The 15,345-nt window shown below is 36.6% G+C and overlaps 1 protein-coding gene across 7 annotated transcripts in view; it reads left to right on the plus strand.

Moving 5' to 3' along the window:
- SLC26A7 (solute carrier family 26 member 7) overlaps nucleotides 1–15,345 on the plus strand; it is a 90,100-nt gene that overhangs the window by 14,733 nt on the left and 60,022 nt on the right. For 2 of the 7 annotated variants that reach the window (XM_080580772.1, XM_080580773.1), the window contains exon 2: nucleotides 9,046–9,338. In XM_080580772.1, the coding sequence (XP_080436898.1) occupies nucleotides 9,149–9,338 (190 nt within the window). In that variant the 5' untranslated portion in view covers nucleotides 9,046–9,148. Of the gene's footprint in view, nucleotides 1–8,362; nucleotides 9,339–15,345 lie in introns of those variants that run through there. The other 5 variants (XM_080580775.1, XR_013946770.1, XM_080580770.1 and 2 more) reach the window with 5 other exon arrangements.

A 15,345-nucleotide genomic window follows, 5' to 3' on the forward strand; every position in this document is an offset into this window, starting at 1 on the left:
ATGCATTACTCAAGATGATCTAGAACAGATTTTTCTGCTGCAAATATGGGCCAGTAAAAATTGGAGCAAAAATGTCCAAATGATAGAGTCTAGGCCATGGAAGTTTTGCCATATGTAGACTTGCTTTCTCTTATATTCAGTTGTCTAAAAGATGTGCAGTTGCATAAAATGGTCAAGTAGCTGCATTTGGTTGGGTTCTCATCTCAATTATTCTGTATTTTAATGCAAATTAAAACCGGACAGTGCATTTGAGTGCATTTGGAATTGGGGAATATGCATCTGTGGAGTGGAAACTTTAAGTGAATTATATGGAGTTGTCTGATGGTAGTCTTTGGGTAAGTCATGGCTTATTAAGGAGCTGGCATGCTGAGTCACCCTGTGCTGGGTGACTGCACCCAGACTGGGCTGGTTTTGTTCCTCACACTTGGGAAGAAAGTGCTGGAGAGGTAGCAGCACCGTTCCTGGTTTCTGAGCAGTTGGCAAGTACACTGGAGGACTTAGTTTGACTTATTTCTAAACAATTAGCATTTGCAAATTTTTTTATAAGCTATGGAGACATTATGGAGTAATCTAAAATACTTCATATCAAGCCTAATTATTTTGTGTGTCTAGATGACTCAGTCCCAAGCAAGGCTGAGACTTTTTATTGAACCACACAAAGACACTTCAGCACAACAGTTTGTTGAGTTTTCTGAAGTTACTATCCTTTTTGGTAGCAAAGTTTTTTATAAAAATAATGTTCTTATGAATATATATATCTGCCTGGTTTATATTTGGTATCTGTAAAAGCTGATGTTACAATTCAGAGTATTAACACAAGTTTTGTCTTCTCTCTACCTTCTTAGCCACTAGGATAGCATTGTGTACAATACATTGGATTTTCATATATTTGTGTTGATATTTTTTAAAGTGAATTTAACAAACAAGTTTTGGAAGGGAAAGCATTCAAGTCTTCTGGGGCTCATGCTTGAAAAGTAACTTTTTTTTTTTTTTATTTAGCATGGACTGTACATTCTTTTTGTGAAACATTTTTGCAAAGTATGCAGATTACAAGATATTAGTCTCATGAAGTACATTTTAAGATATTTGAAATTACAATGAGGAAACCAAGGATTATATGTATTTGTTAATATTTTTAGACCACTTTTTCAAGAATTGTTTTAGCTGTTTCTCAGCTTCAGGGAATTCATTTGGTTGCCACTTTGGAATTTCTCTGGCTTACTGTCTCTGAGGGCAGTAAAATGCTAGCTATTTAATTACTAAATTTTAATTATTACCCTTTATAGGCTTTCCTTTTTGAATGGCCATATTTTCTGTCATAAGCTGTAAAATATATTACCATAGTAATTCATATTATGGCAGCCTACAGATCTGGTTTAATATGGTGCTTGATAATTGAACTGTTTCTTCAGTTAAGTGATTAAGTATCCTTTTCACTTGGTTGAAATCAACCCAACGAATAAAATCTACGAACACTCCAAAGCTGCAGGTTTTTGTAACTAACACTTGCACTGAATCATGCATCCCTGTAAAACATGTAGCAGCACGGTATGCAGTAAGAGTGGGTGGAAATTAGGTATTCAGAGGCTTTCACACAGAGAAAAATGAATGAGATACTACCAGGGGATGCAAAATAAGGGATTTCATCTGTTGAAGTATCTGGAGGCAAGCTATTGCTGATTATTCATATGGCAGTATCTTAGGTCTGTAACAGTGTCAGAACAAACACTTACATTAGAAAGAAGGATACAAAAAGTGGGATAATATTTGATTTAGTAGTCTATCCCCCTGCCATAGATGACGTAATACTAGAGACAGTGTGAAAAACTTTCTACATTGCTCACACTGTTGAATGTAGTGTATGTTTGGAGGAAGAAATGGCAACTTATGGGATGCAACAGCAAAGTGATTCCTTCACAATGGTGCACATTTTTGAAGCAAAAGGACAGCAACATCACATTTTAACATTCTTTATCTTTTCCTTGAAATTCATTTGATTGATCTGTTATATGGCTCTGAAAATTATCTTTTTTCATGATCCTGATGGTGCTTAAGGTTTTCCTGTTTTTAGCGTGTTCACAGGCTCACAGTAGCTGTGGCACTGTGGGTAGCTCTTTTGAGTCACACATTGCTACCATTCCAGGAACTGAAGTGAAGTTCATTCCATTTTCCTTCAATAAATATTTTATGTTTGAAACTTGAAATCAATTTATGTTGTCTATTTATATTAAAAACAATTACCATTTTGAATAGCTTCTTGTATGATCATTTTTGTAATAAGACTATTTTGTTTTTATTCTTCTTGAAAGTGGAGTAATGTAAAACTGAAGCAAGGGGCTCTCCTTTCTGAAGAAGAAATACCAGAAGGTGACAGAGAAAATAGAACCAGGCTGTTGTCAGAGTTGTATAAGAAAAGGATAAGTGGCAATGGTCACAAGTGGCAGCAAGGGAAATTCTGTTTGAAAAGAGACACACAGGGAAAAACAAAATGCAGTGGGTAGTTAAGCACAGGAATAGTTTGTCCCCCAGCCTTGGAGGTTTTCAAAATGCTTCTGAACAAGGTCCTGAGCAACTTGAGCTGACTTGGTGTTATCCCTTCTTTGAGGAACTGTTTGGATTAGATGGCCTTCTGAGGTCCTTCCTGACCTAAATTGTTCTACGATTCTAAGGATATTTGGAGATAAAATTCCCCAGGAATGCTTGTTTCACAATAGTTGTTCCCAAATGCTTTTCTGGTAAGACAAACTGTAGTTAGTGAGCACCTAAATGAGAACATTTATTCAGGTAAAAAGTAACTCAATGTATGGGTCCTTTGTAGGCTTGGGAACAGCGTGGTGTATTTTTTGAATGTACCTACATTTTAGATGGGGATTTTGTCTTCCCAGCAGCATCAGTGCCTCAGTGTCCCACAGCTGCGGGTGGGCCAGGTCCTGGGGCAGTGTCTCACGTTTTAGGTCTCAGACACAAAGATGGCTATTTCTTCAAGAGATTTTAATGCTCGGCACCCACTAATCTTCAATGGAATAAGATTTGGATTGAGCAGAGAAGCTCATTCTCGGGAGGACGAGGTTAGATAGGTCACTTGAACTTAGGCCTATCAGTGTCCAAAACTGAAGTCTGCTTTGTGCACCTGGAAATCAGAAAATCTGGTTTATTCACTCTGTCTCAACGTTCAGATAAGCAAAATAATAATAAAAAGCTGATGTTTATGACTTAAGTATTTTATCAACTTGCATTTTTGGTGTTGAGTGCTTAAATAGCATCTGTTTTGGACAGATGAGACTGTGTCAAGGTTACCACAAAATATTTCTGTGTTTAATGTCATTGTATTGGTGTCAATATATTTCTGTATTTTGGCTATGAGTTGTCAAACGTAGTTCATAAGCCTCAATTTCCAGCCCATTTTGTGACCTTTATCCCTAATTTAAAAAGAGCAAAATAACCTTTTTTTCTTACTTTGAAGGAAAGTTCACCTTCAAACAGCTGCTAGAAGCAATTTTAAGAGAGAATGAAAAAAATGAGATTTTCTTTACAGAAGACTTCCCTAAGAGCTGGACACAGTTAGGTTTCTTATGCTCATTTTAAGTGTGCTAAAATAATTCAATATCATTTCGCCATCATTTTTTTTTCTTCATTAGCTACTGTGTAGCAGACAGTGGTAACACAACAGGAGTGGAATTTAAGAGAATGGGTGCAGTATTAGATTTTCTTCCTGTTTGTGCTTACGTTTTTCAATTATTAATTAGCTGAGGGCAGACTGTACCTGAGCACTGGGAGCACTTATGGTTCAGTACTTGCTAATCTAGCAATCCACCTTCAGTCTTCAGCTTCAGACCAGCAAATACATTTGAAATGTACTGAATAATGTACTGTATGTACTTGTATTGCTGCTACAGAACTTTGATTTTTACCAGACAGTGTCATTAAGCTGTATACTTAATGTTATCCAGTTCGAAAACTGTCATGTAGTGTGGCAGTCCGGTCTGGATAGTGCTCTCAGACCCTGCGACAACTGAAGAAAAAATCCCAAGCAAAGCCACTGGGTGACAGTGTTGCTTCACAGAGCTGTGGATAGCACAGCCTGATTGAAGAGTTCTGAAAACCCCATTTGCAGACGAGATGCTAAAGCTGAACCCCAGCTTTTTGGGTCAGGATCTGACTTCTGTGCTGCCTGGAGGTTCACCTTTATCTTGGCATAATTCTGGCCACTCCTTGGCACAGGAAGTGTTAGTGTCAAGCCACAGCAGCTCCTAAATATCTTATATGGTGAAGAGAGGGAGTTTTTAGCTTAATCCGTTTTGTGAAGGGCTAGGATCTTATTTTTTCACTCTATATACACATTTAAGTATTTGATGTTTGAAATGAGCATTCTTAAGCTTAAGTATAACTGAAAATAAAAGTATTACATCCAGTTTGGAAGATGTATTGGGAATCTTTGGACTTTGTGAAGTATATTTGGTTTCAATGCTAAAATTGTAGGGCATGAAGTTCCTTAAATTTCAGTAGTAAATAATTAGCATACTTAAGGGATACAGCCTCCGTGGCCCAGTTTAATATTTTATGTAATATATGTAATTGTTAACACTTTTTTTTTTTTTAATTCTCAAAATTCATGAATACATTTTTGAAGGCATGGCTTTTTGTCACTATTTTTGTTTTGTTCAATTTTTTAGCACCTTCTTATCATTCCAGTAGCTTGTATAATATAATAGCGATAGTTCAACTTGTTTGAACTCCTACATACCACACTTCATTTTAAATACGCCTTCCATTCATAAAATCACAGAATCATAGAATATCCTGAGTTGGAAGGGACCCATAAGGATCATTCTCAATCTAGTTGTGTTTTGTCAAACATACTTGGAATTTTTCATATGATTTCTCTTGGAATTTTAACCAGCTTTCCTAAAGAAATAACGATTGTGTGGCTAAGGTTTTTGTCCATCTTTTATTCTTGTCTTTCATGTGATATCCTCTGAATCCTTTAGCCATTTTTATCTGAATTTGGCAGAAAGATAGTAGTACCAAAACTAAGAATAGAGGACAAGGATGAGTGGAAATTTGTCTCACCACTTAAAAAAAAGGTGAGGAGACCTCAATAGTTGTATATTTTTTGATCACAACATGTACTTTCCCTTGCTCATTGAGGCTGGGTGAGAGACCATGGGGCAGTGATTTGGATGAACACAATGTTCTTAGGGAACATATGATGTAAATCAGCAGGAACACAGGTTCATTTAGCCCAAAGTCCAACTGCTTTAATATTGGCTGCTTGCAGATATTTAGTAAGTGATCTGTCTTCTTGAAAAACCTTGCAAAAAGCAACTCACATTATAGCCATCCTGACATCAATGACAGTCTAAGGTAGAAATAATTTCATTTAACTTCTGTGAGGATAAGTAAACATATTTATAGAACTTTATAGAACATCTAGAACTTTCCAGTTAGTTTATGTGATAAAATTTTTGTGCAAAAGTCCAGTGATTTCCTACAAAACTACCTCCATATGAAGTGGGGATTAGGACTTCTGTCTTAAAGTTTACCAGATTTTTTCTTTTTCAGGCTTAGGTGGAAATAAGGTGTAAACATTTTTTTTTTTTTCACCCTTTGAGGCCAGAAAATCAAACCTTCTAACTCCATGTATCCACCACGTATGTGTATCCACCATATCCAGTGTATGCAAATATTAGAGGAACTGATGAAAATACAGCCTGTCCCCACAGAAATTAACCCATTTGTCAGTGAACCTATTTTAAAACAAGTATGAAAAGCTCTCCAGATTTGATGTACAGTACAAAAATTCTTTCCTTTTGCATAGTATTTATATACTGAATTTTGACTTATGTAGTTGTCATTTTAGCATTGTACATATGTCCACTATTAGAATCATAGTGCTGTGTATTTTCCAGAAAAACAAGTACTTAGTCACTTGAAAATAGGTATTACTTCTGTAAGACCTTCAAAAAAGCTAATCGTAAACTAACCTTACAAATATGTGTGTGAACACACTGACTTAAATGCATAAAACCAAAGGTTTCTCATGGTTAGCATTTAGCATTTCAGAAAACTGAGTTTTATGCACCTGTTTCAGGAAAGGAGAGGTTTTTGGAGCCTTGGTAGCTCATAGACATTGTAATACAGTTTGCAGTATGACAAGTCTCTGTAGTTTGGGGGTTTGTGGATTATAGATTTATAGGTTAATGGGAGCCACCTGATGTGAAAATATTTAAACATTGTGTGTCTGGTATGGTATGTCTTTCAATTAGGATACTGATTTGTTTTACAAAAGAACAAAAGAATTTTCGATGTTTCCTTTAGGTTGCACTACTGTGTAGTGAAAGGTTTGCTCTTCTATGTATGTATGTCTGCTTTCCCTTAAAAAAAAAAAAATAAATTGATTTCTTTGTCTGGGGTGTGGTAAATGATATATTGCTTTGTGTCAGTGCTGTGAGCACTTTATTAATTTCTGAAGTTACAACGAGGAACAATGTTTTTCATGACTGCTGATGATATTGATCAACTCCAGATCTAATGATAATTCAATCTGTCTTTTTCTCATCAAAGCAATTGTTGGAGTAAAATCAAATTTCCACACAAATGCTGCAACATCATGGACATCCTAAAGACTCTGCATGTTCAGTTCTGTCTGAGTCTAACTAGCAGTGCTTATTTTCAAGTCTTAGCTGTAAGATGCTTGCACTCGTGTGTGCTCACACCCATAGAGAAAAACCATCCGTTGTTATTGGTGACGGACAGAAGTGTGTTGATACAGCTAATCCTAGGAGTTCAGATACTAATCTGGGCTTGATGAAACTTTCCAAATTTACTGACACTGCAAATACTAGCTGGGAAAATCTCAATTACAGAGTTTCTCAAACAGCTTCAGCTTTTGGATGTGACAAACCTGAAGAATAGCGATTATATTCCTGTGTGTTTAGTGATGAGTCTTTGGTTCCATAATACTTTCTCTGACAGTTTCAGAATATTCATTCATAGCTTCTAGTGAACCATGTATTTATTAAATTAGGATTAGCCTGTTTTACATCAGTACCCATATTTTTGTACATACATATCTATGTGTAGAACTGTATTTAGATGTATTTTTGTTCTGTAAATGCTGTTACAGTTAGAGGTACTGAACGTTTAATTAAAAATAAGCAGCTCATGACAGGTAACTCACTGTAGCTAGACGGATTCCTGTCCACTGCGGATCATTTGAAAATAAGCAAAAGTCTGTGTTTTGAAAAACTTGGCAGTTATAAAAACCTCGATTTTGAACTCCACAAACTGTACTTTTAAGCTATGGCAAGGCCTGTGCCCCCTCACCCCCCCTCCCCCCCAAAAAAAAAAAAAGTCATTATCTTGAGGTTTGTTACAGTGAACAGAAGTAAAACAAACCTGTCTTGGGTGTTTCTTCTGCTCTTTAAAAGATGTACATGTTTAAAGGATGGGCAGGGCAAAAAGTAAGTGTACTGGTGTAGTCCTACTTGGGAACTTTAGTAGAAGATATTTTTTGTGCCTTTCCTTTCTGTTCCGTTTCTTCTTTTTCCATTTTTCTCTTTCCACTTTTGAGTGATACAACAGTGGACATCACCTGAATGACACAGTCTGTAGTGCATTTGCCCTTGTGGTTTTTTCCTTTTTTTTTTTTGTATACAAATTGTGTTTATTTATTTATTTATTTATTTATTTCTGATTGGTTTGATTTCTTTTCAAAGTGTATCAATTTTAAGGTTGTACACCCAGGAGCCACAATGTTTTGTCAGTAATATTTTGATCATTAGATGTGCTGGCAATGTGATTTAGAAGAAAATTTCATATCACAAAAAATTAGCTAACCAAATGAAACTTTTACATGTTAGAAGAAAAAAACATTAAATGTGGTATGGACTGATATGATATAGGAGATGTAATAAAATTATGAACAAGGAAAATCAAAATGGAATGCAGGAACAAGGATGTAATATACATTGTAAAAAACATTTATAACTATGAAAACCATTAAAACCATAATATTTAGGAGACTACCAAGGTCATATTGAGCATTGATTAACTCTGAAATGTTAGAAACCTAATCAGATATTTGCAAAACTGGAGCTTTGTTTCAGAACCACCAAAGCCAGGAGTTAAAAAATTGAGTCAAGTTTCAGACTACCAGGAAGTTGAATTAATAGATTAAAAATGAAATTTAATTATTTTTATTTGCCATTTTAAATTAATTCTAACCTTTTCAGGGGCTATGAAATAGCTTTTATTTGAGATGAGAACTGAGATCTCCTTTAAAATAGATGGCTCAGCGCTGCTGGTGATTTGAGCAGAATATCAAAACCACGCTACCGTGCTGAACGGATGGTGCTTTAGCTTTGCTCATCTTAAGCTAAACAATAAGACGTAAATTAATGTATAGGAGTAAACCTGAAATATTTAAATATATTTTTTTATTTTTGTTGCCTGTTGCAGAACAATGATAAGGAGGGCACTTTTGTGAAGATGATGGATCTTCTATTTTAACCTAATTATTTTTTCTGCCATCCAGAGGCACGAAAGCCTTACTGCCACCGTGTCCTTGCTCCGTATGGGACAAGGCGTATAAACTTGACATTTACACCTCCCCCGTGCTCTTATCCCTCTGGATCTGCACGCTGCCTACCACGGACGAGGGGTACAAGAGCAGCAGCTACCGCAGGACCAGCACCCCGAGGGCAGGGCGGCCACTGCGGCCGCGGGGGAGCCCCGGGGGACCCCCGGGAGGGAGCCGGGGGGGGAGCCGGTGCCGGTGGGGGTCCCGCCGTGCTAAAGCTGGAGCGAGGCCAAAGGCACAGGGGCTATAAAGCTGCCCGGGATATAAAGCGGGAGGCGACGGGCAGGGATCCCAAACTAAGGGGAGGCGAGCCCAAACGGAGTCGGGATCTCTGCGTTTCACTTTTAGATGATTAAAAGCGCTTAATAAGTGCTTTTATCCAGCGTGGTTAGAGAACGGCTGCAGAAACCTTACGTGCCCCTGTTCCCTTCTATTTTACTTTATTTTTTTTTTTCCCCCTGTAGCCTTGGAACTGCAAACCCTCAGAAGCCACCTGGAGAGCGCCCCGGCGCGGGGTGGTGCCGAGCCGTGCGTCCCGCTGCAGGGGAGCCTCGGCCGGGGCTGGCAATGCCGGGGGGCAAAAGGACACGGAGTGAGGGCTGGAGGAAAGTTCGGGCTCTTCGCCTGGAGGACATCAGGCACTGGTGGATGAGGCGGCTGCCCGTTTTGGAGTGGGTGCCCGCCTACGACTGGAAGGAGAATTTGGTTCCCGACGCGGTTTCTGGGATGATGCTAGCCGTTCAACAGGTGACACAAGGTACAGTTAGCACAGCTGAGAGTCCTGTTTGGAACCGGGGTCCTGCTGAACTTCTCTGGTCTTCTTTTATTCCCCCGCCTTGTTTACTATTATCCTAAAACTTTCTTTAAGACAAATACATGCTTACCTTTTCAATGTTGATTTAATCTAAATAAAAAATATGAGTTTACAGTATTAACTCTTATGTGTATATAATAGAAGTACAAATGTGGATGGAAATAGCTCGTGTTATTTTAACTGATTGCTCTGAACTGAAACTTTACTATCCCATCCCTCTGACAGGTTTTCAGACTTAATATTGGAGGTAGGAGACCAGTAAATCTGTTCATACAGCTATATGGTTGTATCTGATGTTTTAATCAGTTAAATGACCATATTTTCCTATTTTACATGAAAAAACCAAAATATATCTATATGGTAATTGCACTGTAATGTGTCTATTTTATAACTGAATTTTAAGAAATGCCGTTCTGGAGTAAGCATTGGCATGCTACTATTACCTGTGTAAACCCAGTATGCAGCAGTAAAAGTTAACAATATTCTGTAGTTAAGAGGTGTTTCTGCCAGAAACATTACCCATGGAGAGGGTCTGTGTGCATACACAGCTTGCATATTTCAGTTCCTATGTTGATTTAAGGCTGTATTACAGTACCTAGCACACCTCTTGTCAAGCAGCGATACAAAGTAGGGGTGGAGCTAGATTCCATTTGGCAATTTAAAAATAAAGAAAAATCAACAAAAAAAGAAAAAAAAAACACTCTCAGAAAGAAAACCCTGAGGAATGACCTGCAGAAACCAAAAGTCCCAATAATGCAAGTTTGCAAAGTGATTGCTACTGGGAAATAAAAGCTTTCATCCATTTTTTATGTCTTTTATAGTGTCACCTTCTTTAGGTAATATTTTATACATGTCTGAGGCAAATCCCAGCTGCTTGTCTGCTTCAGATGAATTTCAGCTCCTTGCCTTATATAAACTATATATGCTATTTCTTAACAATTTCCAATATTAGCTATGCTTAACTATCATCCATGTTGTTAAATTATAAGCACTACTTTAATTGAATTACACTGGAGCTGGAAACAACCGGTTTGTATAAGTATTTGTGCTTTTAAGGTAATTAGGAACATCTGCATTGGCGTGATTGAACTTTAAGAACTTTAATACTCTAATACTGTAAAGTATCTAATTTCACTGGTATGTACATATACAATTGTAATTAAAATGCTGTTAATAACATCATGGTGAAATACATAAAAAATATTAAGTTACCAGCAATTCTACATTGCTCATGGTTTTAGACAGAAATTTATTGTCTGAGTCTTGTACCAAGAAGTTAATTAATATGAGAGATTAATTTAAGATGATCCAGTAAAGATAGAAAATGGAAAAATCAAACACTGGTATGAAAAAGTTAGAAACGACTGATAATTGTCATGCAGAGCACAGTGTCACTGGGTGTCACAGCAAGATGTTTAAATAAATTCAAGTATAAGGAAATATACTTCAGTTATGGAAAAATCTGAAGTAGTATGCATACACAACAGCTTTCTGAGTGATAAGAGCTGCATGCTCCAGGGCAGAGAGCAGTCCAGTAGCTTGAGAATAAAGAAAGACCTTTCCTCAGAGCTGTTTTTCACAATTTCCTACTGTGGGATATCTTACTCATCTGGTATTGGCCATATTCAGAATATTCAAGATGGCAGGTGCTCTGATCTGGTGTAAAGTGTCTGCATTTCAACTTCTAACCAAAAAATTAGGAGAGAGCCGTCTTGTCTTTGTAAAGGAAGGGAAAGAAGGAAGTCACTGCCATTAGTGTGTCATGGCATCATACTAAATACGGCAAAGGTTACATTTATAATTGTTCCTTGTAGACTTTTTTAGAAATTGCGTCTGCATAGTTCTTACACAAGAGCAGTTTTTGGAGTCTACCTTGTGTAAGGGAGAAAAAGAAAAGACTAAATTAATGATATTACTAGTGATCAATGTATGCAGATAATGTTTGCTCCCCAAAAGTTTTTTGCAGGGGTATTGAATAGTTTAGAATAGCTGTTTTTATGCTATCTTTTGTTTTGGACAGAATCTTAAAGAGCTACTTCCACTTATCTTGTGATTTTCAGTGTAGGAGTGATTGCTATCTAAATGTGACTTATGCCTATAAACTCTGTAAGGTATCTTCAAGTCAGGTACTTGAAATTTAAATCACAAGTTAAAAATTAAATCACGAGTGTATATCACTTAATTTAGGATTAAAATGAATTCTATCATGACATAAAGTAGAACGTATGTCCTGTGGGGCAGAGTCTAGGAACGATGCACAAGAAAGGCCTGATACCTGGATATTTAATTGTCTTTACTTCTGTGTGCAGTGTGGAAGAAATAGACCTTTAGAAGGCTTCCAAGGTGTTATGTTTACTCTTTCATATTATCCGACTAAAATATAATCATGATCAAAGAATCCATAATGTAATAATCTCTGTAGAAAGTGAACCTTCTGAAACTGCCCTTCAAATTCTGTTGAAGCTTGTTTAAAACATGCTTAATTTGTGTTTGACCATGTGTAGGGAATTCATTAATCATCCAGTGTAAGTAGTGGATCCAGTACTGAGGTAGGGGAAACTGGACAGGGTAGGGTAGGGAGATGGGAAAGAAAGTCATGGGATTATCGTGATGTGCTATTTGGCATTTGCGAAGAAGGAGGGCTCAACACCAAGTCTTTGCTGAAACTAAGCAGTGCGTCTCCACATGCTCCTATAGTTGTTTTATTGTCTACTACAAATGCAAGTTAATCTTAATTCATGAGTCTCAGAATTCACTGGTGAATTCTTCTGTCCTGTTTACCTATTGAAACAATACCTGTACAGTCTCTGTCTACGTCCTCTAGTTTTAGTGTTTTAGCTAATTCAACAGAAGATGGTGAAAGAGGTGTCCAATGTGATTATGTTTCTACAAATTGTATGAAAATAACCATTGAAAACAGACCCTACATGTTCTAAAAATTGATAATAGAAACTCATATCTTGTTAGACATCAGTTAACGTGTAGTAGAAAAAAAAAAAAGCCTTTTAATGCCCTAATTGCTGGAAAGATTCAGTTGGAGCTTGCACTGTTGGACTGCAAAGGCAGTCAACCTTTAATCTAAACTGACAAAAGAAACCAAAATTCATTAGTTCAAGCCCACAAAACTATAATTATTTAATAATGTCGTTCTCAATATCTCATTTTTCAAACATAGAATCATTATTCTTACTCTGATACCTAAGGCTGAAAAATAATCTTAGAATCTTAAATGAACTTGGTTATCCAGTACTGAAGTTTGCAGCACATTTTCAGAGATAGCTAAGAAATCAGAGTTTTCATGTTTTTGTAATTACTACCTAATTTGTCTGTTTCTCAAAAATCTGTTTTTGATAGACTAGAGAAACAAGTCTCTAAATTAGCAATTGAATCCTTTATTTGCTTCTCAGACTAGTACTTCATTCCCTCTTAAAACTCATTAATACCCCATCAGCAGGAAGATGATTTTAAAATATGAAGACTTTTCTTTCTGTTTTGTTCTTTGTTTCTTACCCATACACGCAAATTCAATTACTGTCTCCGTGTAGATGATTTGCAAGTCCCTAATAAGATTTTTCTCTCCAAATTAAACTTGTGTAAATAAAATAAACATTCTGCAGTGTAGGTATCTAGTTGTCAAGGAGCTGCTCTTGCATTCCTTACAGTCAATGGAAATCTAGTTGGTAAGAGTGAAATTTATGGTGTTTGACGTTGTGGGAGGTAGTGAGTGATTATCTTTACATCACTTTAGTTTGCTCGTTTTTCTCTTTCCTTCACTTACTAAACTGTCTTTGTCTTGACCCACAAGTTTTCTCACTTTTGCTTTTCTGATTCTCTCCCCTATCCTTTGGGGGGACCAAGCAAATGGCTTGGGGGTGCTTAGCTGTTGGCCAGAGTCAACCCACTACAGGTGTGATTCATCAAACTCCAGGCATCTACATTGTCAAGGCTGATTGTACTGGTAAGATTTCCACTGAAAGTAATAGGGGACTGGCTCAGGTGTAGCCACAGATGATGTAGACATGAAAATTTAGGTGAGGTATTTCCCAGCCATTATAACTGTGGTATTGTGGGTAATAAACTGTTCATGTTTAAAATAGTTAAAGGCAGATCATACTCTTTAGTGTATCGCATCCATTAACCTGTCACAGTAATACCAAATTTCTGCTTGTGGCTTTGCCGTGTGACCTGGACTTCATCCACATGTGCAAGGAGCATACTTTGATAAAATTTTGTCTGAATTTTTCTGAGTTTTCTTGCATGATAACATTAAGCTGTATTATGATGTAGTCTTTCCGTGCAGCTAAATCTCATAAACCTGTCAAACTGATTTTCTGTATCCTCCTGAACATGTGCTATAACCTATTCATATCTGTTCAGAATGCAGCTGCTTAGCTCATTTTCAGTCTGTGGTAACTTTTTATTGCACTAAGCAAGTTATTCATCTTTACTTTCAAGGCCTTACATAGGTGGTCTTTCCTGGCATCATTTATTCATTACCAATCTGTTGATACATCTCTGATTAATCCATTTTGCTAGCCTTCTTCATCCAATGTAATCTTTTCAAACAAATACCTTTGTGCCTTCTCTTGGGATATAAAGTATACAATGTATACTGCTTGATATATTGCATGCCCATCTCAGTTTTTGCTTCTCTTTTTGATTCTGTTTAGAATCTCTCTTTTTCTTTTTCTTTTTTTTTTTTTTTCCTCTCAGAACTATGTGTACCGTCCACACAGTACATGGCATCTAGAAGCTATGTAGGTAACGCTTACCCATCAGTAAGCTTCTCTGACTGTCATGGTCTGCAAAAACATAAATCTGAGTTTGTCTGAAAAAGGCTATGCAATTTTACCCTCTGTTATGCAGTTGAGTTCATAGCCACAGAAATTATCCTTAATTATCTCCCATAATCTGTTTGAATACATATATTAGTGTGCATAACTTATTTAGATATGTCAGTTCTCTGTATAATTAGGGGACACAGATGTATCCAAAGTGTAAATCAGAGTACTTTGGTTAGGACATTACATAATGTTCAAAGTAAGTTCTCTGATTAACAACTGAAGTTGTCTTACTCTTTCTGGAGGTAAATTCCTAATATAGATACCTAACTTTAGACAATATGAACCCTTCCCCCAAAACTTCTTCCAAGATCTTGATCTAGGTTTAGATAATTATAATCCTCTTCTGTAAGCTATTAATGACCAGAGAGAATTCTGCTTTGGCAAATGCATGACTTAATTTATGTTTTGTCATTTACCAGGTGATGATAATACTTGCACCTTTCACTTTCCATTGTAGGATCTTGGAGATCCTATTTTAAAGTAAAAAAAACAAAACAAAAAAAAACAGTTGCAGCACATGAACAAATGAGTATAAAGTAGCATGAATACATTTAGACTTAAAATCTAAAAACAGTCAATTAAAATATCAGGATAAGGAGATATATCTCCTTATCACGTAACTCATATATGCATTAAATTACATTTGCCTGTTGTAAAGGGGATCAGAGCACAGTGCTCAAGGGGATCCTTCACAAGTTTGTTTCCCTACAATATCAGTTGCTGCTCCAAAAACTGAAGTTTTAAATTACGGTATAAGGTAGAGGTATAAGATAAGTGTTTATCTTAAAAACAAACAAATAAACAAAAAACACACAGAAATCTTCCACAAATCTTCACTGTATTTCTGATTCCATCTTCCTCTGGTTAAGTTCCTGATATTTGGTGGATTCATAAGCATTTTGTTATTTGTTCTGAAAGAAAGGTGTGACTATGTGCTATACTGCATATACTCAAAGGGTACCCATATGGAAGCATGTAGGTACAAGATTTGGACTTTCATGTTTATTGGATTTGAGATTACAGTGGTGTTCTGCAATTTTTTTAAAAAGTTTATTTTTGTAGTCAGTGAGAACATGGATATACTTCATATAGAATTCATATGTAGT

The sequence above is a fragment of the Anser brachyrhynchus genome (genome assembly GCF_964034855.1).
Source record: "Anser brachyrhynchus genome assembly, chromosome: 2".
In the NCBI taxonomy this organism is placed as follows: domain Eukaryota; kingdom Metazoa; phylum Chordata; class Aves; order Anseriformes; family Anatidae; genus Anser; species Anser brachyrhynchus.